At 39.0% G+C, this 21,713-nt stretch overlaps 1 protein-coding gene across 3 annotated transcripts; it reads left to right on the top strand.

Annotated features, from left to right (window-relative positions):
* The first annotated feature begins 299 nt into the window (after positions 1-299).
* Positions 300-19,743, top strand: muc15 (mucin 15, cell surface associated). 3 transcript variants are annotated; one of them, XM_034679558.1, is made up of 5 exons: positions 300-443; positions 548-641; positions 8,487-9,409; positions 13,889-14,056; positions 17,852-19,743. In XM_034679558.1, the coding sequence occupies exons 3-5, from the start codon at positions 8,509-8,511 to the stop codon at positions 17,956-17,958; spliced, it is 1,176 nt and encodes a 391-aa protein (XP_034535449.1). In that variant the 5' UTR covers positions 300-443; positions 548-641; positions 8,487-8,508; the 3' UTR covers positions 17,959-19,743. The 3 variants fall into 3 exon arrangements, with proteins under 3 accessions (XP_034535449.1, XP_034535448.1, XP_034535446.1); XM_034679557.1 differs by having other exon boundaries at positions 300-455; XM_034679555.1 differs by having other exon boundaries at positions 300-641.
* Positions 19,744-21,713: the final 1,970 nt, after the last annotated feature.

Here is a 21,713-nt window from a genome sequence, read left to right as displayed (position 1 = left end):
AATGAAACAAAAAACAAATCCTGGCTCATCTGACGCAGTAACCTGCCTCTTCACAAAGTCACACGTCACTCTGTAGCCCGATATAGAACCGAGTCAAAGGCGCCGATGAAACCCGAGCTGGCTTGTCTCCTTTATGTTGCCATGACGACAACAGCTGTAACCAATGCCTTTTTGAGAGGGAGAAAAAAAAAAGGCTTAGAGGACCTGTAGCTAGAGGCCCCGCCCACTTTGGGAATGTACAGCTCTCACCTGGCAACTAGAAGTCTATACCATCAGCTGATTTGGATGGGAGTATTTAATACTGTGGTTACACATTAAAACCTCGCTTAATCCCTCAGCCCTCTTCTTCTTCTCCCTTTTTCCAAACTCATTCCCATCTCAGTCCTGTGTGGCCTTTTCACAGCAACTGGATGCGGTTCAGGGCGTGTTGCCTTCGCTGGCAGGTGTAGAAGCAGGTTGAGCAGGTTGTTCCCTGAATGCCACTCGGCCAAGCCCTCCTCCCTCATTCCCTGCCTCCCTGACTCTCTTTCTCTCTCTCTCTCTCCAGGCCAATCGCTGATTCACTCTCAAACGTTGGCAGCTCAGTGAAGAGATTTTGTTGCCTGTGCACCTGTTCTCATCTGATATAGCCTAAGAATAAGGTAAGGACTGATTGAGGAAGGATTTAATTCTTTGTCTTCTTTTTTCTCTGGAAATGTGTTGGGCTGTAAACTGGATACTGGATTTTAGTCTAAATATGTTTAACAAGATTAGAGTCACTGGTTTGTTTGAGGATTCCAAATAACCGGTTTTAATTTTAGAACAAAAAAGACCATAAAGGCCTCTTCTGAATCATTTTAAACTTTGAACACTGAAAAGTCACCCTTAAAACAATTAAAGGGCTCTTTATTTGGCTTTACCTGTTAGTTTTTGCTTCTGCGTCCTCTTTTTAAAGAGTGAAAACAGAGTGTAGGAAGCAGAAATGCTTTTCTCTCTCAGCTTGAATCTAAAAAGAGTTTTTCTCTGGGCACCAACACATCCCAACAATGAGTGACATACATACTGTAAGACCTTGTATAACCCAAACAGGGGAATCCAGATGCTGCTCTTACACAAATGTAAGTCAGCATCACGGAGATACAGAAGTAAAAGGCCCTGGAGTGCAGTGAGTGATGGGCCCCTGTTGGGTCTCTGTAAATAATACAAAAAAGAGCCTTAACCAAACTTTTGTGGTGAATTGAAGGTATACAGATGAAAACCAGTGGGGAAAAATATGTATTGTCAAGCTGTGAAACAAAGGTGTTAGATAATTTAATTGATTTAAAAAAAAGTAGTTCAAACCCATAAAATATTTCACTACAAGCAAAAAAAAAAGTATTCACAATGTCTTAAAGATAATTCAGATAAAAATGAACAACAAAGTGTAGATAAACTGTCAAAGTAAAAGTGATCTTAATTTGACTGGCCCTTATCAGTGTTATGATTATAATGTTAATGGTAATACTAAAGATAGACTCTGAGACAAATATGGAGAGTACCTTTACTACAAACACGACCCAGAGTACCTCATCGTTCTACAGTAAGGAAGTAAAATGGGCATTTAAAATAAGATAATAAATATTCAAACTATGATTCAAAGTAAAACTCAATATATAAAATATGTTTTATTCATGTCGTTGTACAAAAAAATTATTTACTAAAAATGTAGATTCTGCTGTTGGATTGTTCCATTCATTACAAAACATATCTTCCTCCCCGTCATCATCACAACACTGATCAAAGTTGAAGAAAATACTTTGTAGTTTTTAAATTCAGCAAAAACAGAATTAGTAACGTTAGCTCCTAAATTAAGGTGGTGGGTATACGTACAGCATTTCTGTTGTAAGTTTAGTGAAGTAAAGATGTAGAAAAATATAAAATGGAATTTAAAAAGACAGATAATTCTTAAAGCTTTTGTTAGAAAATCTCAGTTTGTGTTCATTCTGGCGCCCCCTGTGGACAAAGCTGTACCCTTTAACTCTTTGCTGACTTTGTCCAGTACATACATAACTAGTGTTTTTGAGAAAAAAAATCTCATCCTGCTCTCTTTTCAGAGTCAAATGATTCACCTACTGTAAACCTTTTTTGTTACATGTAAACTGAGGCTGTTTTCACAGCGTGATGTTAATTGCCTCGTCTAGCACCAGCCCTGTGGCACCAGCTATAGACATTAAAAAATAACTGTATAGAAATAGTTATTATTCCTCCTAGGGCTCTAGTGTGCTTTTGTAGATCATACAGATGCAAACATATGAATCTTTATTTGATACATAACCAGCTAAAAACTCCTCACGGGATCATTACAGTAATATTGTACACAGTAAATCTGAAAAACACAATTCCTACAAGAAGCTCAGTGTTCTTTATTATAAAGTAAATGTGCATCAAGACAACCTGAATGAATATTCAACCTTTAGTTGAACATCATAAAAGGGAAATAAACCTAAAATATAATCAGTATAAATGCTTCAGATTCTGCTGGATAGTTTGATTAATAACAGTACGTTATATTTTTTAAGCAGGTCATGTGTAAAAAATAAGTTTCATAAGTTGCTTTATTTTGTACAATATTTTTTTATAGAACAATATTTATCTTAAAATGTAGTGAAGTATTGGAGTGAAGATGCAAAAAATAGAAGTTTAAATAAATGATATTGTATTGCAGTACAGTACTTTTATACATGTATATAAATACCTTTACCATTTGCAGTTTTCAGCTTGATGTCAGAGACATTAAGGTTGTCTAAAAAATTTACAACTTTAACAAGGCTAATTACTGAACATTTAAAGGTGATAATGGCAAGAAACCAAGTCATTAACAACAGAAGATGTCTGGTTACTGGTGTCTGTGTGTTACAGGAGATCAGCGTGTTTACAGAATGTGTGTTTGTGTGTACTGTGTCTCTAAATCTGTGTGTGAGTGTGTTTGCGAGAGTCTGGATGTCAGTAAAGTTACGGTTGACAGAACCGTTGAAGTGAAAGCTGTTACAGACTCTGACAGACCAGCAGAGTGGGAACGATTTTCAACAGGCAGCTTTCTCTGAGTGCACAGGGTCAGAAGTGATCCCTGCTTGCTTTTTGGACCGGCCGTGGTCCACGGGGCAGAGGTGGGATGCTTCAGGCCAAATGCTCTCTCAGCTGGGTGGATTGTATGTTGTAATGTTACAAGGACAGGTGGAGGGACGGTTCACACAGCTGCTACCAAAGTGATGAGGGATGTGAGGATATTTTTAAATCAGACAGTGACACAGAGTTCACAGTAAACAAGATTTACTGGTTTGAATTTTAAAACCCAGTTACACAAACAGGTGATGTTAAACAGACACATTAGTCATTGGCCAATTTAAGTCAACACACGTCACCTGCAGCATTTTTGAGTCATTGGTTTCTATCTGGTGTGTGTGATCTTCAATCTCTCCCCTTTTGTTCATGTACACATTTAGCTCCACAAATAAAAACAAACCGTTCCTGTTGTACTGGTTCTGAAATATCTTGTCTAATTTGCAGTTGATTCTAAAGCTGCCTGCAGCGTCATTCTACTTGAATTCTCCACAGAAAGTATGTGAGGATACACACCCTGACTCTGCTTGTTAGAGACTGCAATTATATGTGGGGACAGGGAGGTGGATGAAATGCAATGTACAGTACGGTCATGAGAGAGTTTGAACTTCCTTGTACCAAAACAACAGGACACGATGACTATAAATGTCTTTTAGAGAGCAACAGCGTCAGTATTGGGACGTAGTTAACAATGTAGAGCAGTTGCAGTTTGGTATGGTTTGGGTACTTGGTTAGGTTTAGGGGAACTATTAACTCAACAACAACGGAAGTTTAGCCACACTCAGGACAGGAACACTGGTGTCCACTGTGCAGTTCTAAAGTTAGTTCTACTTCATCTATCCACCTCCTCCTTACACAGACTTGTTTCTCCCCTCATAACCTTTAAAACTACCACTGCCATCACAAGTCAAAGTCAAAATGTAAACAAATGTGTTCATACATTTTTAATAAAAATGTCAGTAGAGTGTCAGTATTGACATCAGCCTTGTTGAAGGATATTGGCCTGTCAGGGACTGAAAATTTCTCCTCACTGAGTTGGGAACGTAAAGCAGCTAAAGAAGCTTTTGATCAGATATGTCTACAAATATGATTTTGTTTTTAAATGAAAGGGGGTCAAATTAAAGGTTGCTTTGTAAACTTTTAGGTTTAAATTTTTGTGATTACACAAAGAAAGAGTGAGAGTGAAGGCCTGAATATCTCTTTTTATAATTTATAATTTATAATGATGGTTAATTTGGGTCCCTAGCCTGGATGAGGGAATCATTAAAAGCAAAAAGCAAAACAAGTGACAATAATGTATTGAAAATAACATTGGTTAATTATTATTTTTGACGTCAGAACCAGTATCAGTCTTGATTTTCTTGAGGGCTGCGTTCTTTGAAAACAGGAAAATGACTAAGGTTCTACTCTTTAGTACTCCAAATTACTGCAGTGTTGGTACCGTGACATTTACTCTTTTGATAAATAGATAAAAACATGATGTTAATTTCAAAGATAATCACATTCCCTTTGATGAGTCCTGTGTGTAGTTATAGACACATTTGACCCCTCCTTTGACTTAAAGCTCCTGTGGAGAACTTTAGATTTGTGTTGATTTTGGCGCCCCCTGTGGACAAAGAGGTCCCCCCAATCTCTTTGCTACATTTTTCATCCTGCTTTCTTATATCACTCACTCAGTGAGAATCTTTGCTGTGGAAAATGTTAAAAAGCCATGCAGTCAATCACTTCACCTGACACCTCTCCCTCTACAATGATTTTAGGGATCAATAATTGAAGCTTTGCATGGAAGTGATACGCCCCAGCTGTAATCAGCTGACAGGCTGCTGATTGAATCTTTGTTTCTAATCACTCACAACCAATCATAGCTCATGCTCACAACCAGGTGGTCCATTTAAACCAGTCTTCCCTCTCATTGAAAAGCAGAACCTGTAGCGCCAAGTATAGCTGTATTTTCCTTTGGCAATAAATGGTTACAATCTATGACGAGAGCTTTTCTGGCTGAATTACCAAAAAAATGATGGTCTCCATTGTTTCTGTAGGTCATAAACAGACATCAGTATTCATTTTCAGTTTTCAGACTGAATCATTACCTTCTAGAAACTCCTCACAGGAGCTTTATATGGTAAAATGTGGATGTACTGACCGGGGTTTTTAAATATTTTAACTCTGTTTGTGAGAAATTGTCTCGTTTATTTTGTATTTTAGCTAGACAAAACAGCCGTCATACTGCAGGAGCTTAACCTGCAGTTACTATGATTGCCATTTTGACACAACATTTAACCTGTGGCAGATTTATTGCCATTTATTGTTGCCACAGGGAACAAAAGACAGCACACTTGTCAGCAAATTCAACTGAAATTGACCTGAAAGAGAAACTGTATTAAAACTGTTCATTTTAGTATCAGGTCTCCGCAGAGTGTAAACTTGAGATTCTGTTCACAGTAGCAGTGCAGGCTGGAGAATATTAAGCTCTGTGGTTGGATGTTTCTCACTGAAAACAACTCTATTTTGCCTGCTGACAGCTTGGCAGATGAGTCGAAACGCTAACCTTTAGCTTGAGAGTGCTTAGGGTGCTAAAAGGCTGTTTTCAGCCATGTTCACAGCTGCAAACTTTAATCTTTTGGTGCAAAAGTGCCGGTCAGTTTAATCCTGATAATTATTTTTAGTGCTGCAGATATGAGCTCTAAATTATCCCCTACCTCCCCTCTCTCCAGCCATTTTCTTTAGTAATGTGCTCTAAATGTTGAATTATCAGCAAACCTACATGAGCCCTCAGAGTGATCCTGCGTTCACACAGCAGGCTGCTGCATCAACAGCCCACAGGTTTACCATTTATTTCACACAGAGCAGAAAAACACAGAAACACGGCTGATGTGAGGATGATAAACAAGCTTGGTGAGAAGCTGAGAACAGATGAACACTTCTGGCTTATTACGACTTGACAATCAATGCAGTGCATGTTTTCACACTTATTAAAGAACAGCAGCTTCACCTTTTGGAGCTGTGAAATTTGTAAGATGTTGTTTGTACCTTTACAGAAACGTTGGTGTTTTAAAAAGTCTATGGGGATATATTTTGTGATTGCATGAAGAGGCAAATATCCGTGGGTCGATTAGATTTACAGAAATGTATCTTCAAATTTTTAACAGCATTTGCTGTTATTTGTACTGTTATTCACATTTAAGAATATGTTGATATGTCATGACAGAGATGTGAAGTCTCCAGATCCCCATTCCCGAACCTTTGACGCTGCAGGCCACAACATTATACTCCACAGACGGAGCCTTTTGCACCGCTGGTATAAAGAATGAGCTGAGAACAAAGCAAGCGATCAGCATAGTGAGTCGCACAGAGAGGGCCCTGCAGGGAATACCACGAGAGCTGCAGTCATCTGAGTATTGGAGTGAAGCTGAGGGGAGAACACATAGCTAAGAGGGCACCTGTGTGTATTCACGCTGCCAGAAAGGCACAGATCTCACCGGAGATTCTGCTGAACTGTGGCAACTTGTTGTGTCACAATGCAAGCATGGCTGCGTTGATGTCTCGGGTTCAACACAACATCATCTAAGCAGTTACCTAAAACAAAAGGTGGGAAAAGATAACTTGCTCAAGAGTTTGTGTTCTGACTTGTGTCAATGTGGCCAACCTGCGCAGCTGATTTTGTGCTCCTGGAAAATGGGAACAAACAGGGATGTCATGTTGCACACCGAGTCTTTGCGTGTGGTCAGGCAGAGTTTGAAGGATGTGACAAACACAAGTTAGGCACCTGTGGCTCCTTCCTGATGGTGTTTATCCCGAGCCAGTGGTAAACAAACTCCACAGGCACTCAGAGGACTCTTTTTCTTTGACTTTTAGTTTTCATCTGAGGTGTTATGCATTTATTTCCAGCCCTGAATCATTTTTTACCCTGACAAGGGAAGGACTTGTAATTATATAATTTCACATAATTATATTTTGAAACTGTTTCCATGGTGATGAGTGTGAGGGAAACAAACACTCACAGCGAATACATCCATAATGGCTGGGAGAGGCTTCGAATTCATGTGCAAAAACATTTTCATTTATTGTTCTCGGCAAAAGACGGTCTTCTCTAATTTATTTTTACTTTTCAACCTAGTTTCTGAGAAAAGTGGGATGATAAGTTTAATTAAAAAAGTATAGATACAGCATTTTAATTTGAAGTCAGGGACAATAAATGAAACCAATATAACAATGATAATAACTAATGTTTATACCGTAATTATAACAGTATAACAGGATGGTGTTTCCCATATCAGTGTCTAGAAACAAATACTGCTACTTTATTTAGTTTACCCTCATTTCCCGGGAGTTTTCCCACTGAGGTACAAAATTATCTTTAACATGAGAGTCCTGACCAAGACAGCAGTAAAAAAAACAAAAAAACAGTCACAATCAATCACAAGCATACACTGGTCAGATTATCCTTAATCATGGTTTTTAATTCTGCTTGGTCAATAAAATGCTTACAGTAAATTGAAGGTGAGCCTGGAGCTTAGACCTAGATGAAGAAGCAAAGGCATTAACATCTTCTAGCAAAGATACAAAAGGAGCTTTTCAACATGGGTGTTAATGGAGCTTCCTCAGCTTTTAGAACCAGTCTTGAGTGGACATTCGAGGAACTGCAGTTTTTTGCACTTCCACATTAACTTCTTTTTACTTAACACCATGGGTTGCTATACAGATTTTAAACAACCAAAACGTTCAACTTTTAATCTTAACTTTTAAGGCAATGTGTTCAAGATGTCTGAAATAATAGGAAAATATTTGAAGGAAAAGAAAAAAGCCCACACACTTCTGCTATTCCACAACAAATTGATTAAATCACAAAGTTTTGATCACAGGTCAGGTGATTTTATAAACTTTTAAACCTTTTGTGGTATTGAGTCAGCGTGAAGGCTTATTTTCTTTTTCTTGCTGCTCTTTTTACATTGCCCTGCACATATGATGTTCAGATAGCCCCCTTCTTCATAATGACATTTGAACATCTTCTGTTACTTGATCACTCTGTTGAGAAAGTCCACGTTCCAGTGAACATTGTCAGAACAAAAGGAGTTGGTGGAGCTTGAATGGAGATTTCTTTGCTAACAGCTGGGTGTTAAAGGGAGAAAATTAACTAATTGAATTTAGTTTTATTTTCCTCGTTTTTTTGTTGATCACACCAAATCAACAATCTGCTAAGAATTATGAATTTACAAGACAGACTTGACAATATGTAGATGAATAGACCATATTGTTCCCCTCCCCTCCGTACAGTGTTTTACATTCATTAGCCAGCGCTCACATCTAAACTTCTAACACAATGCTGACTTCTGACGCTGACAAAAGAAAAATGAACTCTATTTATTTTACAAACTAAAATGATGTTTATGTTCTCTCTTGTGTTTCAGAGTGTAACCAAAGGGGCTGAAAATGAAACTGTGTTTGAGACTCACAGTAAGTCTCTTTCTGCTGGTCCAGGCCTTCAACCTGGCATCACTCCAAGAATCCACCGATTCTCCCGGGCAGCCGATTGATCAAAGCTGGTTGCGTCAACTCGCTCAAATGAAAGCTGAAAGTCAAAACACTGCACTTTCTGAAGGGGAGAAGGAGTATGATCATGACGCAGGGCGGGCTGCTGCGGAGTCAAATAATGATTACAGTGGGATAGCATCTGGCTCCATGGCAATGTATAATGAGGAAGAGGAGAATGTGGCCGACAAAGATAAGGATGCAAATGAATCTGATTATATGGATGTTGTCACCACCACTGTGCCTCTGAATGTTACAACTAAGCAACCTGAGTTTCAAAACACCACCGATACTCCAGTAAATGCAACTACCGATCAAACAAACTCAAGCATCGTCAACACTACAGAAGCTGAGGAAGAATTTTATAACTCAACGACAATTCCTCAAAACTCAACAACTCCTCCAATTGTGGCAAACACCACCAGCTTCCCAGAGTTTTCCAATCACACTGATTTTAATACGACAACCCTGGCTCCAGAGGTCAACGCTACCCAGGAACCAACAACTACTCCACAGAACGATATATGGTTCATGAACGGTACCCAGGAACCAACAACTACTTCACAGAACGATACATGGTCCATGAACGCTACAGAGTCCACGAGCACAACAACTGTAACACAAACAAACACCACAACGACATCAGAGACCACCCACACACCCACTGTGTTTTTATCAACAACACTGTCTGACTCTGCAACCACAGACTTCAGCCCTGCCACTTCAACAGTCGCTCCAACGAATACATCTAAGGGCAACGAGACAGACAAATCTTCAGGCTCAGGGAGCAGCTCAGAGAGAGGTAAAGCTGCAGTTTCAGATGTCACAGTATCTGGTGCTGGTCCTCTAATGTGTCCTGAAAACTGCTCTGTGTGTCTTTAGAACAGCATGGTATAACTTTATGGGCAGATATCAAGACAAAAAAAAACATCTGTGTGCAATTTCAGGCCCTCCTGAGTGACTCAGAACCACTGAGAACCCAAATCCATGATCCCTTCCAAATATATAATTGAGGCTCTTGTGTACATACGAGTAAACATAAAAAAATATCACAAGTCTCAATAAAATGTACAGTTAAATTGGTGGTAAGAGGCCATTTGTCCTCTGATTCCTCTCTTGGTGAACCAGGGGACATCATAGACTGTATGAAACATGCACGTTGTCTCTGTGATGTCAGTCATTAGTTTTTGAAGTAGTGCTGTGAATTCCAACACTGGAGGTGGCCATTTTTGAAATGCCTTAGTCAAGTCTAGTCAAATTTTATTTATATAGGACATTTTAAAACAACTGTCATTGACCAAAGTGCTTTACAAGCTTAAAACCACAATCAATAAAAACAAATAGTTAAAAAAAACTTAACTTGCTATCAAACTAACCACAAGCAAAGAGGCGAGTCTTAAGCCTCCTGGCACACAGCTGCAGTAAACTCATCCATCAGTCATCTCTGACACACCCTCAAATAATTAAATGTATGCACAATGTGTATTTCTGTGTTTCTTTCTGCTGTTATAACATGCATTTATGCATGGGTGTTAATAGTTCTTCCTTAGCTTTTGAAGCCAGCCTCAAGTGGACACTTAAGGAACTGCTGTTATTTGCACTCTCGTATTGGCTTCCTTTTTCAATGACTATTATTTAGCATTGCCTTCTTAGCTTTGAGGACAAATACATTTTAGCTAACACTGTACGTATACTAGCTGTTAATGGAGCATTTAGTCATTCTTAACGCAGCGACCGATTGGGCCCAAACTGTTTCTATATGGCACGGCTTCTGCAACTGAAACACACCATTTACAACTGCACTGAGCTGATTTTCATGACTAGTGTTGGATGTGGAGCCATGGAGATCATGCAAAGGTGACCTGCCACCTATGCATGGTCTCGCAAAAATGGTTGAAATCTGACATGTTTGTAGTGGTGGTGTGGTAGGATCATATCAAAAAAGGGGGGAAACTTAACAGGCAGTTTAAGCAGATATAACTTTGGATAATCAGAACTTGTTCATGTTAATTGCAGGACTGTGATTATTCAAGTATCCTGTTTGTCTTTATGTGTGTTGTTCACACATCTACATGTCTTTCTTAACAGGCCAGGCAAAGGAAAAGAAAATGTTCAGCTCATTGGCTCAAACCCTTTGTTAAATTCATAACAAGTTTCTGTGTTGGCTTGGTTAAAAGATATGTATTTTTTAAAACTAGGCTCTCTTAAAGTGATGGCTGTTTCTTTTTCTCAGCTTTTAGTGCATGCTTAATGAGACTCTCAACTTTGATATCTATCCCGTTCATGGTTTCAATTCAACTTTCCAGAGGCTTTAAGCTTTGAGCAATATGGTAACATAACAGGCACATATTTCTGAACAGAACACCCCTAGAGAGCTGCTTTAAATGTAACACAATACAGCATATATCCCAGTTCCTTGTTTTACACATTGCTTTTGTCCGCCCTTTCCCTGACCCACATTTGCCTGCGTCTATTTCCCCACTAAAGGAGGACAAACAGCCCTTCTTTCAAAGGAAAAGGTTGGATTGGGTTTCAGGTGCTATCGATGTGGCTGCTAGGAGCAAAGGGGTCTATTACAACCACCCTCCCCGCAGGACAATGAAACCCTGTATTAGTGGATAAAAACCCTGAAAGAGGCGGTCAGGGACTGGGGTCAGAGATACTTCTACTGCCTCTGAGCAGGGCGTGAGACTGCTGTGGTGTTGATCATGAGATTAAAGATAGGGACTAAAAAGGGGAAAAAAATCTATCTGTCCACCTATCAATCCATGTAACTATCCATATATATATGTATCTCAAAAAGATAGTTTTCCTGCTAAAAAAAAAAGGGGGGGATAAAAGAATTTTAGTGCAAACTGTGTGGGTGAGCTCACTTCCAACACAATGGCAAAAAGCAAAAGCGGCCTGCAGAGAGCTGGCGAGAGGTTTGGATTAAAATAAAACTCACATCACACGGACAGATGTGACAGCAGGACATAACACTAACAGATGATGACAATAAACAGAAGGAACACAGTTGTGAAACTGCAGGCAACACAGAAAGAAAAACTATACTCCACAGAAACCATGACAGGCTCAGCGTGTACACAGAGACTGTACAAGAACGCAGGAGTGGAAATAAATATAGAGTCTATAAATATGAGGCAACAAGACAACTTTTCTCTTTACCAACATTAATAAAAAATATCTATCCTCTGCAGCTGCTTGACCTTACAAAGACAAGAACAAATCAGATCCTTACTGCTGTGTCATTTATTGATCTCGACTCGTGGACAATGGAGGCGTAGGAGACTGATGGCTCATGTTGAAATAGTTTATGTAGAACTTGATCCACGAGAAACGACATCAACAGATCACAGGAGAGTGCAGTGCAAAGCCAAGTCAGCTCAGTCAGACCATCCCTCCAGCATGGTCTTTATCCCATCAGATAAAGCTTACATTATCATATATGACTGTTCTATGGATGTATAATTTATGCAGCCTTACCTACAACTGATGATTGACACCACAAATATAAGCCTGTGAATAAGTCTGTGTTCAAGCATTGAAGACACTGTATGCTACACAATGAACACAGACACAGAAACCAGGGAGAATCCGTGAAATAACCTTGGTTGTTATGATAACACCAACCCTATTAGGCCAGCTGTGCTGCTGGCATAGACAGACAGTGAATTACAGTGAACAGTAGGAAAGGTGACCCTGCTCTTAGAGAGGCCTGTGATCTTAAGCCCAACCTGGCTGGCCTCAGCATGATCTTACACCAAAAGACACTGTGATGGAAATGTCTGTGCAGACACAGATAAGTATGGAGAAACAAAATTCCACCAAAGTTACTTTGTAGGTAATTGATAATTCAGGATATTTAACTTTCATATTTGGAGCCAGATACTAACAGTCCTATGATCAGTGTTAGAGATTGTTGCTTACAAGTGTTAAATACCATGTTAATCAATAGCTGCAGTATTAACATGCTAACATTTAGCTTATTCCTATCAAACACAATTAAAACCTGGGGAAGAAGGTTAAGTTCAAACACCAAGAATTGAAAATTCCTCACCAAAGCATTTACCTGAGGTTGACAAAACTGGACCGTATCTTGATTAATCATTCATCTACAGTTCACAGAAGTTTATAAGTAATAGGGATTTTCATATGTATCTGTGCTCAAGTGATTTGCTGCATTAGAATCTGAGTTGTAGATAAACCTTTGTGCCAAACAGGTGACTGATCACTTCTCAGAGCTATCAGGGTAAAAATAACTTCTCCTTTTACAGTAAAAACATTCTTTGTGAGCCATCATTCAGATGGGTAACATGTTATCTCCTCTAAATAATAAAACCAAATGAGACATACCAAGAAAAGGAAAATTCACTCTTATTTATTTTACCTCTTTTCAACTTGAGTGAAAAAAAATGCACCTTCAGAAAACAAACTGATGCATAGAATATGAAAAAGGTCTTCTTGTTGGAGTTGCCCCAGGTTATTGGGTAAATTGATCCTAGCAAGTGGGTAAATTGAGCCATTTGTAGATAAAAAAAAGAGCTGCTGAATTATTTATATGAGAGTCCTGATAAAATACAGATGCAGTATTTCTGTGTCGAAGGACTCTGAAAACAATTCTGTCTCTTTCACCATCTGCCTCCCCTCCTCACTGCTGTTACACAAATAAAGACAAAGTTCACTTAAATGATAGAACTTTGTAAAGTACAAACGTAACGTTTTCAGACCGACACATGACGTAAATCACAGAGTAGAAAAGGTCAGCCTTGTTAATAAGCGGCTTCTGACGCTATGATTTTCATGTTTATCGATGCAGCATCTGCATCATCATTTTCACACCTGCACAGAGTGCAAAACGGTTATCTCTGTGCCATATTTTCATCTCTGTAAATAAACAAGCTCAGTTGTGTGATTGATATTGTCAGCCATGAGGTAAAGGTGGTCTGATATAACACATACACTCATGTTTCAGCTTTTTACAACATGAGCAGAGCAGCCAGCCTCAAAACATTCAAATGGATTCAGAAATGATCTTGATTTGGGGATGTTAATCGCATTAATTACTGCGGTGTCAATGAAACAAATCTGTACAGCTGACTAATTGGGATGTGTGTCGATGCAGAGTGCTGCCAGTGGAAACATGATTTCCAAAGCGCATTTCAGCCGTCATTATCTGACAATTAACCCTCAAAGACAGCGGCTGATATGAATAATTTTGCTGTTGACAAATTATTTATCGCTGTCTCCCTCCTCTTCAACCTCTTTTACTTCAATAAAGGTTTGGCATCAGATACAAACAGTCAGAGACACTCATCGTGGGGAGCCATATTGGGGACGGCCGTGGCAGTGGTCTGTGTGGGACTGGTGGCCTACGTCATCCTGAAACACAAACACCAGAAAGATTTCTCTCACAGGAAACTGGTGGAGGAGTTCCCCTCTGATCCAGGTATGTTTGTTCTTATAAAATAAATTCTGAGAAAAAAGATTTCTGCCCTAAATATGTGCATTTTTACTGCTTTTGCTTAAGCATGGTTAAGAAAGGGTAGACAACAATATCACCAATTGGTTTCCAAAGAGATGTTTTGAAGCGCAACGATGGTGGATGCATATTGGAAATGTTTACTCAACCTAACTTTTCATCAACCTAGAAAAAGACAAAGAGGGTGAGCTTTGGCAGGCTTCTCGCCTATTTGCAAATAGCTACAGCACACTCACCTGTCCATCAAATCAGCCCCTAATAATGCAAATGGGTGTAAAACCCTGACCCCTGATATCACCCTAATGAATGCGTTAAAAAAGTAGCCATCTCCCATGCAATGCGTAACATCTAATAAATGAGCTATAAACCAATTAGCTGTGGAAATTGGCCTTTTAACAGATCAATACAAGTTCCAATAGGGATACCTTAGCTTTTGCAGATAGCCTCAGATGGACATTGAACTTCTGCACAGGCTTCAAACAGTGCTCTATGTGATTCGGTTTAATGCAAATCATTATTGCTGCACATAACTTGTGATAGCAATAAATCAAGAATACTTCTCATGTGATGGAGATTACTGTGACTACTCCTGTTTGAATTGTTTACATGAAGGCTGATCTGATAAGATGTGAAGTCACATGCCCCAGAGCTTTAGGATATTACTTTTAAGAAATCCCCAGAGTGGTTCCTCCTGCTCTGAAGTGACAGACACTTACCAAGAAGTAATTTTAACAAGAATAAACATCCATCTATTAAAAGACTTTGTACAACACTTTTTTCCAAGTCTTACAACCAATGAGGCATTTAGCAGTCCAAGAATCTCTTAACGTCTATGACTAAAAGGTTGTCAGACACTGACTAGTTTTGTTTTACTACTGCCATGCTTTTATTTCATTGTGGAAACTCTTTCATCTATTGCATCACCACACCGAGTGAACATACACAAAAAGTTTGATCTAGATAAAAGGAAAAATGGATAAAGTGATACATTATTTATCAGAAGTTAACACCAGTCCTTCCAGCCATATTAAAAACGTTCCTGTAGGGCATATAATGCTGGTCTTTATTGAGGTGAGTATTCAAGGTGTTTCTATTTTGACGGGGCTTTTATCCAAATTAGTGGTTGTATGAGGAGAAAGGTTATCCACATAAACACAGCTGATAATGAAGTCACTGTCTCACAATCAGTAACTATATCCAAGGAGTTCCAAATTGTGTAAACAATCTGATTTATAACCTCTCAAAGTAAACAAATAAAAACATAACAACATGGACATGTCTATCTTCATCAGACAAAGAAACAGATATTGTAGCTCTTTCTTTCTCTCTTTCTTTCAGGCACGTACACACAAGCAGACAACTCCAAGCTGCTTTCATAAAGTGACCCAACCATGCAAAATAGGATCATGCACTCTGACACTTTATAATTTGTCTGATTCATGCTGTGAACCAAGGGCAGTCAGCATTTTGTTCTCACACTCCTTAAAATTGAACCTTTCAGTTGAGGTCCAGCTCAGATTAAGCTCAAGGTTTTTTTCAACCCTGGCGGTCAGGTGCACTTTGAATGGGTCAGATTATATCCTCATTATATGCAGTACATTCGGAAACACTGGAGGAGCAACAGGATGCAATTCAGCGAGTGTTGATCCTTGAAAAAAGGACGTGCAGAGGACATCTTAAATATATTTTATTTCAAAATAAATACATACATATAAAATTAAAAAGGAGTAAAATATCTACTAATGCAGTGAGGTGAATTGCTCAACCCTCTGTTCTTCTTTCAAGGAGATCCGTAAAGTGGCAATATGAGAAAAATCTGCAAACTCATAGCCAACTATTTTGTACTTAATGGAACCAGTCCTGCAAGCCTTACACCCTAAAATAATGTCAAAGAACTGAGAGGGACAAGAGAGAGTCTGTCATTCAAAACAAAGCATTGTTATCAATTTTATCTGCAAATATTCAAGTCCAATGCTATTGCTTAGTCAAAGTTTAGAAGCTTGGGGGTCAGAGGGGCATTTCTGAAGGTTTTTTCTTTAACTTATGAGTAATTTTACCAGTTAATCTAAAAAATAAATCACAATTATCAGAAAATGTGGTGTATCAACCACAGTCTAAAAACGAGCTGCATCGTATGCATCAGTATGAGCTGGAAGATATAACTCAAAAATGCAAGCAACCACTGTGCTGCACAAAGCATACTGGGATACATAGCAAGTCAGACCAGTGTAGTGCTGCCACTTTTGAACACCTTTTTGTCCCTTATTAAGGTCAATGTAATCTTTTTTATCCTCCAGAGTATTACAGGTTAAAACCAGGCATTTAAAAATGGGGGTACACTTTTTAGTAAACAAACCTAGTGGAGTGCTGGTTTGATTGAAAAGACCCTTCAGTTCTAGAATAGTGGAGGTGGGTGGCACAAGTCTCAGGGACCTGGTGGAGGGTCTGTACCCCACAGCTATCAAAGTGACCACTGGCTGAGCTTAACTACTGTACTGGTAGCAGGCAGGTTTGCAAACTCTGCAAGGCACTGGACAGATGGTAATGGAAAGAGCTGCACAGCTACACAGACACAGCACGTTGTGGACTTGCTGAACACAATAGAATCATCATGCTGAAAGACAGCTGAGAGATCCTCTAAAACAGACTGCCTCTTGTACACCAGGGTGACTTTTGGATTTATTTGAGTTTGTGTTTGCTGTGACGATTTCTGTTGTGTACAGTCACACTTCATTACCAAAGGCCAACTATGCAACCTACAGTTCAACTACATGTCATGTATATGACTTTGTGAAGGGTTCTTTGGATGTGCCATGCTCTAGGCATGGACATTTGCAACTTTTTTCACAAACATTAAACTTAGCTCACCTTGCCTTACAAACTCGGCTTTGACTTAACAGTCAGCATAAGATGCAACATCCCCTATTCTTAGACCCTCATTCTGGATGAGAGGAGAAACCTCAAAATACACTTTAACAGGAAAATAAAAGCTCCAAAGGCCCCCACCTGAGCCCCTTCACAACTTAACAATGTTTTGGTTTTATTATTAAAGTTAAAACATCATCATACAGGTTTTTTGAGCATGTAACACAGCTTCAAGTTTGTTTTTGCTCCTGGAAGTTCTCTGACCCCATCCTTGTTCTGCAGTTGTCATTTTGAAGTTAAGTGTTGTTAACTTCCTCTGTGTCTCCTTTTACCTTCAATCTGCCTTGTTTACTGCTAGCTCTGTTAGGTGTAGTGATTTCCTGCATTTCCCAAAAGGCCCCCAAACAGCTCCATGTAATGGGTCGGAGCCTGACTCTGTTGTACTCGCAGATGATGAGGACAGCGACTCTGGAGTATTGATGATAGCTCAGTCAAGAGAAGAGCTTTGTGTGATTGATTTGGAAAACTCTTCATGCAAGTTTTGGAAGTAAAAACCAGAAAGTGCTGCAGAAAGGTGGACTGTCAAAGTGATGTTGTAATGGCTACATTTGACTGAGTGTTGGTGGAAATAGCCACAATGAAACCTAAAACAACCCACTGTTACCACACAGGGCATTAACTGTTCAACTAAAACACTGATGAGCGTGTTCTTCACATTTAGATGTGAGTCAAAACATGAGGAAGGATTTAAAAACCTCTGACTGCAAAATTCAGTATTAACAACAGGAATTTCAGGCAACTCTTTTGTATAATACAGGTTCACAGTGAAGTTTTAGAAATGATGTGATTAATATTTATTCATTACACATGTTTAATGTTAACTTTCCTTTTTTCTAGTCCACAGACTGGACAACAACGAACCCTTGGACTTGAATTTTGGAGGTTCTGCCTATTACAACCCAGCTCTCCAAGGCGACAACATCCAAATGACCAACTTCCCGTGATGCCCCTGAAAACTGAAAAGACTCCATAAAGCAAAGCGATGAACTCCCTGCTAAGAAAGTCTGCCAATCCTGCTCATTGGCATTTGATGGACGACCTATAATGTGGAGTTTTGTAAATAAGACTGTCTGAAGGTGGCATTTGTGGAGGGAAATTACTGTGCAGATTGTAAAGGTCTGTTGTCAGCCACCACAAATGCCACTTATGTTAGATTATGCATTGTGCTGAGTAGATTTATTAGATTGAAATAGAGGGAGGCAATCTGTCTGAACTACACTGCACCAGCCAAAATTAACTGTCAGCCATTTGTGTACGTTGCCAAAGGGAATCAAATTAAGTCTTTCTGAACGAAGAATCCTCTCTGCAGTCAATGAAGGATGGTTTAAATTAATGCTTGTTACAGCTTTTGCTTTAGTTTTAATTATATTTGTGTAAATGGGAGCCACAGAATGCTGTTACAGACATGCAAACAAAGACATTAACATATAATCAGATCAGCCAGAGAGGAGATAAACAGGATGCAACTCCAGCCCAATGAAAATATTTGGAAGAAACAAAAGACTGATTCTTACCCTGTTTTGAAGTTGGGTTTTTGTTCATAATTTGACATAGAGTGGTCTAGACCTCCTATGTTTGTAAAAGCGTCTTGAGATAACGTTTGTTGTGATTTGGCGCTATACAAATAAAGATTGAATGATGATTGATTGAAAAGTTCAGCTGTTTGTAGCTTTAAAATGACACAGTTTGTCAGTTGAGGCCTTTGCAACAAATTTCAGAGGCTATGAACAATATTATCCATACCAATAATCATCTGCTGTTATAAAATTAAGAAGGAAATACGAAGTTAAAACTGAACTGCACTTTCTGATATTCGGTATTCACTGCCAGAGTCTGAGCATCAAACCATCAAACCAAAAGCTTGAGTTTGTTTTTCACACAAGGGATGGATGAGGTGGAGGGAGGCGGGGTGACTGCTTTGTTATTCATAGACGGAGGTTTTGGTATTCAGGACGGCAGTTGTGTTATTTGGTCTTAGCAGCACTCAGTAGCAACAACTATATCATCATAATATCCTGCTTAAATCTTCTGACCTAAAGGTGTCCACACAGAGAGTTTAGTACCTTGTAGTGACAGTGTGCACCTTGGGAAATTTACCTAGTGTTACCTGATGCATGCTTAATGCAAAGTTCGAACATATCTGGTTTTTTAATGGTTATTCCTGTAACTAACTTTAGGGTACAAAATTCAGTAAGAAAAAGTGTACACTTTTTTTTGAGAAGAGGGAATAGGCAGGGATTTCTCTATTATTTTATGTATCTAGTGCATTTGTACATTTAAGTCGAACAATATTTCATAATTGCTTTTTTTTCAGAACTTTCCTACTTTTCTATGAAATATATTTAAAAAACAGACTTTTATAACTGTATATGTGAAGAAAATTCATCATCCAGCTCCTCTCAGTCCTTTCACTCATCATTAACTGTGAAGCCGGTACTCGATCAATGTGCTTCATGATTATGATTGATACGTGCCTCGGCTCGGCCTAAACACCCAACAATAACACTGTGATGTGTAATTTTTTTTGCTCAGATGGTTCGTCGGCAGGCACGGCAGGTCTCTGCTTCCTTCCTAGCTGTAATCTCAGACATCAATCAGAAAGGAGAGGCTTTTTGTACGAGTGAGCGAGGGCACTTTTGTGTTAGAGAATCGCAGTGATTGCTGCAGAAACAATGCAGGGCAGATTGATAATGGGACGATCCCACATTGATTTGTGAAATGTCATGTAACTTAATGATGTCTTAATAAACAACCAAACCACAAACAAATGTTCTTTGGAGTTTTCTGATGCTTTCAAATGAGTTTTCCTCCAATGACAGTGGAAATGTTCCTTTGTTCATTAAAAACACACAAATGCATGCCAATATGCAAACAATCAAGCAGCATCACAAACACATTAGGATAAGGGGGGATTTTTTTCATTCAGCATTAAAAAAAAAAAAAAAAAACTCTGTGGAAAGATTTGAGCCTGTTTTAATTAAGCACTAAAATGTAGGATGTGATTTTTTGGCAGGGTGCTAAAATCAATTCCACTGACTTTAAGAATGTACATATGTCATTAGGGGGGTATCGACAGGTTAATTTACACTTCCAGCTCAGCCAAATTAATTCAAATCAAATTAAATGATTGCAATCTAAATCGAGGCAATGTCGAAATTATTCTTGGCGAAATTCAAATTCATTTTCCTCTGGATAAGTCACCGGAAATTAGTCTAACCTGTAAGATTAGCCTGATGTAATAACCCCGAAATCACCGTCTGTATCAGATGATGAGCCTGTACAACAATTAAATGGTCAACAGGGAATCCTGAGTATCTTAATGAAGGAAAGGCCTTTAAGTCGGGGTGGAGGCTAAAGAGGACAGAAAGACAGACTCACAACAGACAAGTTCTTTTCAGAAGAAAAGTTGCATATTTAGTGTATTCAAACACAGAGTGGTTTTACTTCGAGGAAATAGGTGCATGAAATTGATCCAAATGCAGGAAAATAAATGTGAAGTGCTAAAATATGTAGGGGGAGACCCTCCGACTTTTTTACCTTCTAGGTTTGATTTTGCAGGAAAACACCCCAGATTGCACCGGTGAACATCCAGGGGTTGGACATCGAGAGGGTGGAGACCTACAAATACCTGGGTGTTCACCTCAGCAATAAACTGGACTGGTCACACAACACCGACGTCCTGTACAAGCAGGCCAAAGTCGTCTGCACCTGCTGAGAAAACTGAGGTCCTTCAGAGTGTGCAGGACTCTGTTACGGACATTTTATGACATTGTGGTAGTGTCTGCTTTCTTCTATGCAGTGGTCTGCTGGGGAGCAGGGAGCACAGACAGGAAAGGGAAAAGACTTAACGGACTGATCAGGAGGGCCAGTTCTGTCCTGGCCTGTCCTCTGGACTCCTTAGAGGTGGGGGTGAGAGGAGGATGTTAGCCAAGCTGACATCCATCATGGACAATCCCTTTCACCCCCTGCATGAGACTGGGGTCCCTGAGCAGCTCCTTCAGCAGCAGACTGAGACTCCTACCCTGCAGGACAGAGCGCTACCGCAGGTCCTTCATCCCATCTGCAATCAGAGTGTTTAACACCAGCACTGCTTTGTCCCATTAATCATCTGCTCTCATCTTTCATTGCACTACATGGAAGTTACTATGTGACTTGGCACATTCACAAATAACTACTGTATCCATCTGAATCACACTGTTCTACATACTGTGTATGTTTGTTTTCAAATAACCTGGTGCAATTTTTATCTTGCAATAACTTACCTTATCTATTTATCAGATAGAAGTACATAGTGTGTATATATCTGTAATAGTTGCCATATTTTATTTTTAATTTATTTTATTTAATTTATTTTTAATTTATTTTATTTTATTTATTTTTAATTTATTTTATTTTATTTTATTTTACCCTTGTCATTGCTATTTTTACTGTTTTGTGTATATTTTTTTTTAAACTATTTTAGTTGTTGTATTCCCCTGTCCTGTGTTGTAAGCTGCTGTAACAAAATAATTTCCCCCAGCGGGGGACAAATAAAGTATATCTTATCTTATCTTATTTGGGCAGGCACCAAGGTTTCTCACATGTCACTTTATATCACTTCAGATCACTTTGGTTCTTGAAATAACAGAAGAACTGATGTGATTACAGGACTTCCTGTAGATGTGAGTTTTGAGAGTTTGATCATGTGACAGCTCTACCA

Source organism: Notolabrus celidotus, chromosome 3 (genome assembly GCF_009762535.1).
Source record: "Notolabrus celidotus isolate fNotCel1 chromosome 3, fNotCel1.pri, whole genome shotgun sequence".
Taxonomy (NCBI): Eukaryota; Metazoa; Chordata; class Actinopteri; order Labriformes; family Labridae; genus Notolabrus; species Notolabrus celidotus.
Note: the sequence above shows the minus strand (reverse complement) of the source record. Positions and strands in the feature narration are given on the sequence as shown.